General features: G+C 33.0%; 1 protein-coding gene across 1 annotated transcript in view; it reads right to left on the reverse strand.

Annotated features, from left to right (window-relative positions):
* The window catches only part of LOC113240116 (putative tricarboxylate transport protein, mitochondrial), a 33,766-nt gene extending 24,061 nt beyond the window's left edge, over positions 1 to 9,705 (reverse strand). The window contains exons 1-2 of the mRNA XM_026477338.1: positions 9,469 to 9,705; positions 57 to 183 (exon numbers count right to left, since the gene is read on the reverse strand). Coding sequence (XP_026333123.1) covers positions 57 to 183; positions 9,469 to 9,667 — 326 coding nt within the window. The 5' untranslated portion in view covers positions 9,668 to 9,705. The remainder of the gene's footprint in view (positions 1 to 56; positions 184 to 9,468) is intronic.
* Positions 9,706 to 9,858: the final 153 nt, after the last annotated feature.

Raw genomic sequence — 9,858 nt, forward strand, 5'->3', positions numbered from 1 at the left:
AATTTAGAACCTCCTCCATTTTTTAAATAAAATAATTTATCATTATAAAGCCTTACCTGACCGCAGATTTGGGTATAGATCCATACAAGAGCACACTGAGACCTCTGTAAAGACCGAAGAATCCGTGTCCCTGGACAGTTTTTTTCACGCAGTCCACTATGCCAGAGTACTTTTTAGTACCACCTGAAAGTCAAAAGGAATTTTCACTAAAAGTTACGGTAACGTAAAAATAGAATCATATTTGTTTGTATAACCATCTACGATACGTTACGATCAGCGGGAATTATAGTTTCTTATAGGATTATCATGAAGCTCGATCACGATACAGCACAAGAATATAACAAGCATAACATGTACTTTGAAATTAACATTCGTGGTATATTTATGAAAAAATATTATAATAATTATTTTAATGAACATTACGTCTTATTACCAAGATATTAACTTATTTTTTTGTGAAATTATTTCACCATATCGAGTTCTTAGGTTTTCGCGATTGTTACACATAGGAATGAAACTATTTTTCCGGATTTAAATCGCTTTTGATTTACTATTATTATTATATATATTTATTATTATTATATATATTATATTATATATATTTATATATTTACTATTATTTAGTATTACTAACTTAAAATTGAAACGTCGGTTTGTTTGAAAAAACAAATATACGCGATTTAAATCCGGAAAAATAGTTTCATTCTTATTTCACCATTTTCAAATTCGATGTAGAATAATAGACAACAAACAAAAACATATGACTTTTAGGGGTTTCACTTCAAGACTGTTTTACAGTTACCACAATTTCAATATTTTTCCCCGAAAATCGATTAGGCTATTGAATTATTGATAATACTAATCTTGAGTCATGTCTGTGTTAAATTTTATTCAATAGAAGTTTCAAATCAGTAGTAAGGGATTTGGAACCAACATAAAAATCACCAGAAAATGATTATTTGTACAACTGTGTCATCCCTAATTATTTTTTCATTTGAAAGGTGGGATTGTAAACATTCGAGTTCGAATAGTAATTTAAGTTCAGAATCGGAAATTAATTCTGGGTATGTCGTAAATTAACATAAAATAAAATTTTACAATTTTGTTTCTTTTCATCTACCTTTATCTGCTATCTTGCAATAAGTGTAAATAGGATCACAAACTGAATAATTGTTTTCGTAAATTTTATAATAAACATTGGCCAGATAAATGTTAATTACCTATTTTAAGTCTCAAAATTACTTAAGGCTCAATTTATGTTGCGACGGAACAGAGTCAAAGCGAATACTGCCGGTCACTAACTAAAATACGGTTAAGTGACAAATGGTCAAATAACCGTTTTAAATAGCAAAAAATAGAGCACAAAATTATCTTTTAAAAACAGTTAAAATTAGTGAACGTGTTTGACTTATAAACTTATCCTAACGATGCATAGCTGAAATATCATTAAATAATATCAATATTCTAAAACTGGGTTACGGTTTTTTATGAAATCTCAAAAATAAGTTTTGTCACTTAGCTTTAGTTAGCGGACGGCAGAACTAGATACGAGCCTAAATCTTCCGCGGAATTCTCGCGCATACCGCGGAAGATTTTGGCTCGTTTCTAGTTTGTATATTACACAATTGATCATAAAGTTCATTATGCTATGTTACAAAAATTCGCTTCTACTACGTTTCCCCGCAAAATAAATTGAGCTTATATAATAACCATTTTAAAAAAATGTTCTTTTTTTTTAAAATGTTTAAAACTTTTTGTTTGCCTAGCAACGATAAACTTTTTATGTCGAATTTGGCTAGAGTACTGTTTCTTAAAATTAGTAATAAAAACATCGAACACAAAGAAAAATCTATTTTTTCCCCTAAACTACCACTACAGTCAGTCATGACAATGGGACATGTAAACGTTTATTCGACATCAGCGTATAGCCGCATCGCACTAACTGCTCTAACTGCCATGGCAAAATACGCTCTATTCATTTAGCTTTTACGTTTTAATATAAATGAGCGTCCAGGGCGCGCGGTGAGTCTGGCTTGTCTTTGGTCTATGCGGCGTCCGCGCAGTTCTATTATTCCGAGGAATTTCAATGTTGTTGCCTAGTAAATAGCATTCAAATTCGCCCTTAATGTACGTGAAAGTGTGGCATGCAGCCGCGCTAAAACTTTTCTAAAAGTTTTCTAAAGGCCCCGAAACTTTAGTTTGTTTCAAAAAGAAAACAAATATACGCGATTAAAAGTGGTTTACGTGTCGTGGACGCGAGGAACTCCAAACCCATCTTCGGTGGAAATGGTCTGGATTGACGAGGCGAGAATGGAAATATTTGTTGATGTAATATTGAACCGTAGCGGTACGCACGGTCTCGCGCGAGCTCGCGATGGCTACCAGTCGCGATTTTGTGGGGTACGTACGATTTGGAATTTATTAAAAGATGGTTTCATCTGATTCTTCTTCCGTTAACATATTTTAATAATTATAATTTATGGGACATGTTACTTCAGCCGCGTATTTATCGCTAGATGAACTGAAGAGCACTGAATTTTGACTATCCGCAATCACAGCACGAGCTATCGATGGCAATTTTTGGCGGAATTTCGCGAGATTCCAATTCTCTTCACGTCTCGTCTCGCCTCCCTGGTGGAAAACCACCTTTAGATCCGAAAAAATAGTTTCATTTCCCAATTATATTATTAGTTGTATGGACTAGGGTTTCGCTCGAGATTTCTCGACTCGAGAACTCCGAGACGAGAAAAATATCCTCGAGAATTCGAGAAATCAAATTAAGTTTTTAAATTACTGAAAAATTTACTTTATAATTATAAATATTGTGTGTGTCAAATGTGACTGTTTTGTTTTGTTAAGTAGATTGTAATGGCTAAATGTTGACTATTTATAAATTTTCCAAAGATTATGTAATTAAAAGACTGAAGTTGATTTAATAAAAAAATGATTTTGATCACCTCGATAAGCTTGATGTGTGAGTATTATATAATCACACTTTAGATGTTTTTATTTTTGTTGATCGTTTTGTATTTTTTTTCATAAGATGCGTCTTTATTTGTAATATTGATTTGTTTGTAATGTGATTTGTTTTATTTTGTTCAGTTGATTGTACCTAATAGCTAAATGTTGATTATTTATAAATGTTCCCAAGAATTATGTGGTTACAACAGGTTGATTTAATAATAACAACGAAGATTTCATAAATAAATAAAATATGTAGATTTTATTATAAAGTGAGTTTGTTTTTGTTTGTCTTTATAGTTGACTAAGCTGATTTTTAAGGTTTAAAAAAAAACTCGAACAACTTGAGAAAACATGTGAACACGGGCAGAAATATGTCGAGAAATCAGAAACCCTGGTATAACCCAACCAATGCAGTGGCCTAACGTCATCATGTTTAATGAGACTTGTGACAACAGTAAGACGTTAAAGGGTTTACCCGTATAGGTTTTTTCTATCGAGATTACTTTAAAATGGACTCTGTTTCTCTATAATAAGAGTCATAAACATTTAAATGTAGTAACAGGGCCATGATTGCGTTTTGTAGGTCAAGTTGGTTTACTCTGAACATAATCTAAGGTTAATAGCCTAGGGATTTTGTCTTACCTTTATTATGATGTTTTTGGTTGAATTTTATTTAAAAGTCGAAAGTTGGATCTTTCGAGGTAACGTACATTCGCATGAACGTTAATCCACGGTTTTGTTTATCGTGTTAACATTGCTGTAATTTTTACATTTGTTACCTTCAATAATAAAGTGACAAAAGTTGCATTTTTTGGGAAATACTTTTTAATTAGTTTATTGTGTCTTAGGCTTGCAGAACCGGTCCGAATTATACAATTTTGATTCCCGGTGCTAGACTCAGCTCAGTACCGGTACCCCCGGCATTCCCGGTGCTTCTTGAGCCAAAAGGTTAAACTGTAACTAGTAAACAGCATGCTTTTTCCGGGTTATCCGTACCTATTCAATAATTTATGTAATAATAATACCATAAATAAGAAAGAAAAGCTTCTTTCTCTTATCAAACTAAAGGTTTTTATTAAAAATATTCATTTTGAGAGATAATAAGTGTAAGTAGCATTATAATGGCAGTAACGTGCGCCCGTGCGAAATTGCCAATGGGCGATATTACTCATAGCTAGGTAGGTAAGTAGTCCCTTGCTATACCGGGAGTACCGGGAATCTAGTATAATAGCGATATCGGAACTGATTGCACCCCGCCAGTACCGGGATTTCTCGGTATTTTCAGAACCGGGAATGTCCCATTGCTGAGAAAAGACCTCTCCGCTCGACTTACACAGCTCCCTGTTTGACTTAATGTTAGGCCAGTCTTTTTATACGTATATGCGTTCAAGTCATCATGCCATTTTATCGGATGACAGACGTGTCTAGCCCATTTCAGCTTGGCAGTTTTTACCTCATATGCTGCGCTCCAGCTATCTTTGGTAAACCTTGATCTCTACGCACCATACCTACGTAAGAATGGGGAGGATACTCATGTCGATGAGTTTTCGCTTAAGTGAAACTGACAAAATACGAAATAAAAGTATTAGATTAGAAATTTTGTTTGTGCTGTCTTTTGTTTTAAACTCTCAAGTAAGGACCCTCGTGGACCAACTTATTAACACCGGTTAATGTCACAATAGAGCTCAGTGTGCTTTTTTTTTTTGGGTTTTCTTTCTTTCGACCGTGACATTGGCAATATAATTTCTCACAATAATGGAGCGACATAAACAAAAAGTGAAATGAAGTAGATTAGACTTTATAATTATAATATAATGTTTTCACATCAAATGCAAGTTTGTCTTAGTCAAATGGCATAATATATGGCTGATACTGCGTATCTATAAAAAATACGTTATTTTTTTCTTAAATCTAATTTGTAAGTTTCCCAAAAAGTATTTTTCGAATTTAGTCACTTATTATTTGAGGGTGCGATTTAAAGTCGAGTTTTTTGTTTACTTATTTACGTTTTATCATCTAAATTGTTGAAGTTGGGTTCTTCGCACGTTATCATAAAGTTCTATTTACTTTACATTAGCAGTTTCTCTTTGAGAAAGAGTTCGTCCAGGCAAGTCCTGCCACCTTACCTATTTCTGCTGCCAAGCAATAATGTCAGCATTAGTGTGTTACGGTTTTGAAGAGGCACATGGGACTTGTCAACTTGTGTCTCCCTGATCGTGCCCCTCAGATCTTTGTAATTTAAAGCTCTGACTGGTACTGCAATTGTTATGGACAGGCATGTAGCTTACCATCAAGCGCACGACTTGTTCGTCCCGCCACTTGATGTTATATATATAAAAAAGATTTTTTTGTCATGGTTCAAAACACGTGTTAATAAAATTAGTAGCCATATTGAAGCAGCGTGATGATATTATGTAGAGACACGTGCCGATCGACAATGATGTTTTTTAAAGTATATCCCACAAGACCCTGTAAGAATTATAAAACAATTTCCAATGCCTTCAAACACGCAAAAGCGATTTGCACGCTAGAAATTTTTTTTCTAAAAAAAAAAAAAAAAATTTAATTAAAATTTTTGAATTATTTGAAAAAAAAAGGTTATTGAAATGCGAACTTGACGATTGACTTGGTGCACTTAATTTTTTCTTTCTATAAAAAAAATCATTATGTAATATAAAACCGTTGGTAAATTTTATTCTTATTATTGTTGACATTAAATTGACAACGATAACTAAATTTGTTTAAACTTTTATTTACCCTTTTCCTCGCTATAATGAGGTCAGAGAACAAATAAGTAATGAGAACGGACACTCTCCGCCCCTCCCTAGCTTTAAATACCGCACCACGCCCCGCACATTGACGGTCATGTTGACTGAACGAGTACAAGGCTGTCGGCGAGCCGTTTTCGCGCTAAGACGGCTTTGGTGTTGGAATATAGTTGTCATTTATTCATTACGAAATTTGTTTGTATGTTTGAAAAGATTTTCATCTTTCAAAAAACGAAGTAAATAAAAAATGTCTGAGACTCATTCAGTTATTGTTTTCTTTAGTGCAGATATATATAATACAGATTTATTAGTTCTAGGATTTTAAATTTTGTATTGCCGATAAATATTACGTAGTAAATATACCTAATTATTAACTAGGTAATGATAAAGTTGTCCAAAATAATATATTTTTAAAATAAATCTTCAATATTATTCTAATTAGTGAATTAATATAAAATATAATATTATATCGATATAAATACGTAAGGAACATGTATAATTATTAGGATTCTATAATAGAATTATCGATAATGAGATCGCGTTAGAATTTTCGCTATGTTGCCGCTTTGACCACGTAACATAATAAGTACGAGCAAGTGATGGGTAACCCTGCCACTTCACGCACACATTCGCGCGTGTGCAGATAGCGCCTTGCTATATGCAGTAGTAGTAGGTAAATAATTTTCGATCGTTGTATGGAGTGTCCGGAGTGTGGTGAGCTGTAAAGTTGTGGGTTTCGCTCGGCAGCAAAGTTGTGTTACGTTTCGTGGCTTGAAACCCTCGCTACGCTCGGTATTCTATTTTTGAAATCATTATTTTTCAATCTTAGGGTCGTATTTCAGAACTCTACTCAATGCTCATGTCAGGACTTGAGTATGATTTCAAGTAACTTGAATACGGCCCTTAGGGTCGTATTCTAGAACTCTATTAGTAGCCTTAGTCTCCTTCGCTTACTCAAGTTTAAATACAAGATCTCGCATCAAACAATACTTTGCAGCCTTGCGTAACAATTAACTATTATGTATTTGGGTGTATTTTAGCAGTAAGGTGAAAAATACATTCGTTAGCAAGTCACATGGTACCCTAACATTTTATGTGTGTTAAGGTTTTGTTTTCAGAATAACTTCAGTCTCATATAAAAGAATCATATTATATATTATTGTCTTTGGTATAAAAATGATAATTTAATTAATCATTTTTTAATAAGTAACTAAGCAAGTGTTAGTATTTTAATTATTTATACATGAATTATCTAGTTTTAAGGCCTTTTGTAGATACGAAAAGCAGCACGTCGACATTTTAACTGGAGATTCAAATTGAAGTTTATGCTCGTATAATAAGGACTAGTGTGTATTGCTATACATAATTGCTTTGTTAAGCGTACTATTGACTATGCGATTTATGCGGAAAATCATCTTCTTTACTTTCCATACTTTTCATATTTTCGAGGAAATGTCCTCAAAAATATAGATAAAGCAGGAGAAAGTGATAAATAGAGACGAAGAAAAAGAAGTACATAGAGAGAGATAAAGAAAACTGAGTTGAATAGTTTGAGTACCTATTTGCATAGTACACACATAGTGAATTTCTCGCTAAATCTCTCTAAATAGATCTGTTTAAATTATAATGGGTTTTAAACTAAACAATATAGCAGCACTGTAGCTCCATTTAGAGTCCAGTTTGAACTGACAGTATTATCAGTTTAAATCTAAGATTAGTGGCGCAAGGGTGACTTCATAACATTTATTTTGTGTTTATCACAGTGATATGACCATGCTAACAGCTCTGACAATGACAAATATTTTATTTACCAGATATACAGGTTGTTGACTTAATGAAATAATATTTAGTATTAATATCACAAAAGGATTTTGATATTAAATATAATCATATTTATTTATTTTCAAGACACCAAAAAATTTTCAGCTCTATTAAAAGTGTTCTATAAAAAAGATCTAATTATACATATATAAAATATAATATTTTCAATTTTTTTTTTCATTCAGTTAGTTCAAATATCTATTCTGTGCTGTTTGGGAAATATAGAACTTGGTAGAGTTCCATGACTAAGCCGAATACCCTGTGAACATAGACTAAAATTGTTTTCTACAGATTTATAACTACAGTGAAATTCAACACCACAATTGGTTGACATTTGCTCAATCCATTTCAATACAGGCAATTCCTCCCTTGCCTAGGGCCAAAACAATAACCAATGTCATGTATTAAGCTGAAGTAGCTGTAGCTTAAAATAGAAATCAAGTCAACTGTCTGTTCTTACTGGAGTAGTCCAAATGAGAGTGAGAAATTGTTCTTACTGGAGTAGTCAAGTAAGAACAATTTCTTACAGTTGATTTGATTTGTAATTTAAATTGCTTTTTTTTAAGATATTGTTAAAGTTGAAAATGAAGCTACTTTTTGGGGTCTAAATTGCGTATATTTTGTCTGTTGACGTCCATGGCTGAATGAGATGGTAAAGTCCTTAACTATGTTGTTTAGCAATGTGTAGTAAACGCAAAAATCTAAGAAGCTGCATATATCTTTTGCAACATGCAGGCATTGAGCAATTTGAAATTATAATTTTGCATAGTAAAGATTTTATGACCATGGTTAATTATGCAAAGATTACCACTAGAAATTGGTTTCTTATTATAGTATACTATTTATTTACAGTACAAAATGTTAAGAAACAAAAGTCATAAGGTGGTCGGAAATCTGCAATTTATAATAGTTAATCCTTTTGTGTAGTTATATAGTAAATAAGAAGTGAATGTATAACCGAGTTCAATGTTCTTCCTTATGTTTTCCTTGTGGTACTAAATTGTATTATGTTGTTTACAGCTCAAGGGTAAGTGTCAAATAAACAAAATAATTTAAATTTAGAACAAAATACAAACTCAAGCATGTTTTTATATAAAAACACTCTCTATTTGTAATTAATGAAATAAAGTTCAATATTTTATGGAAAATGTTGAGTATATAGTCTAAAATTAAATGAAATATGTATTTACCTAATTTTGCAATTTATCTAGAGGTGTTATTCAATAACTTACTACCATGGTAATAAAGATTGAAGCATATATAATTACTTCCAATCAGAATCTACTTAGATGGCAATTACTAATTAATTTAAATCATTACATTATCTAAGGTTGATATTAGACACTATACGACACTAACGATCTGGAAACAATTTCTAGAACATTTATTTGATTTCGAAAACAGAATAACGAATTTTTGTATTTTCCAATAAATGAATACATTGTTGCGGTAAATGAATGAATAGGTTTCCGAGGAATAAATGAATAACAATTTTGTTGCTTGGGAGTAATGACGACCTCGAAGAATATTGTTCGTGTTTGTGTCGGTGTGTATGCACTGACATAACCATTCAGAAGAACAAAGTCCAACAAGAAAACGATCGCTTCGAGGTGTCGTTTTCACAGAACACTTCCAAGTGTGCACTAATTGTTATTTATTGTGCTATGTAACCTCAATTGTAATTTGATGCTAATTGGGTACAGTATATTCGCACTAGCGTCAAACGAAACCATACGATCCCGAATTGAAATAAACTACGAAAATCCACGGAATGACGCAAAATTTTCGTATTTTTAGCGAAAATTATAAATAGATCGGATTCAGTATTGATGTTTACTAATAACGCCTTTAGTGTAATTTGGTACAAATTATGAATGAAAGTGTCAGTAAACAGTGAATAGTGCATCACACTAACCTTTTTCGTCTAACTGCAGTTGTGTTTTTACGTATTCTGTGGGGAATGTAATACAAATTTCAATGCCACCAGTTATACCGCCGGCCACTACGCCTTTCAAACCAATGGATCCTGAGCCTCCTGCCGCAGCCGCTGCACCTGTCTCGGTCATCCATGGTCTGGAGAATGGATTTTTAAAGTTTCCCGTCCTCGAAGACATTTCCCCAGCTAATAGGCTCTTGTTTACAGCAACGACCACGGCGTGCGCCCTCCCCCACTTTGTAACTCCAACTGATTGATCGGATTGATTGAATGAATAGAATAGCATTGATCGAGCAAATATAATTTGATAAAGTCATCACGACGAAACGAACAGGCCGATTGACGCTACCGGATTTTTGCAAAATATCG

The sequence above is a fragment of the Hyposmocoma kahamanoa genome, unplaced genomic scaffold, assembly GCF_003589595.1.
Source record: "Hyposmocoma kahamanoa isolate Upper Pololo Valley unplaced genomic scaffold, ASM358959v1 120, whole genome shotgun sequence".
NCBI lineage: Eukaryota > Metazoa > Arthropoda > Insecta > Lepidoptera > Cosmopterigidae > Hyposmocoma > Hyposmocoma kahamanoa.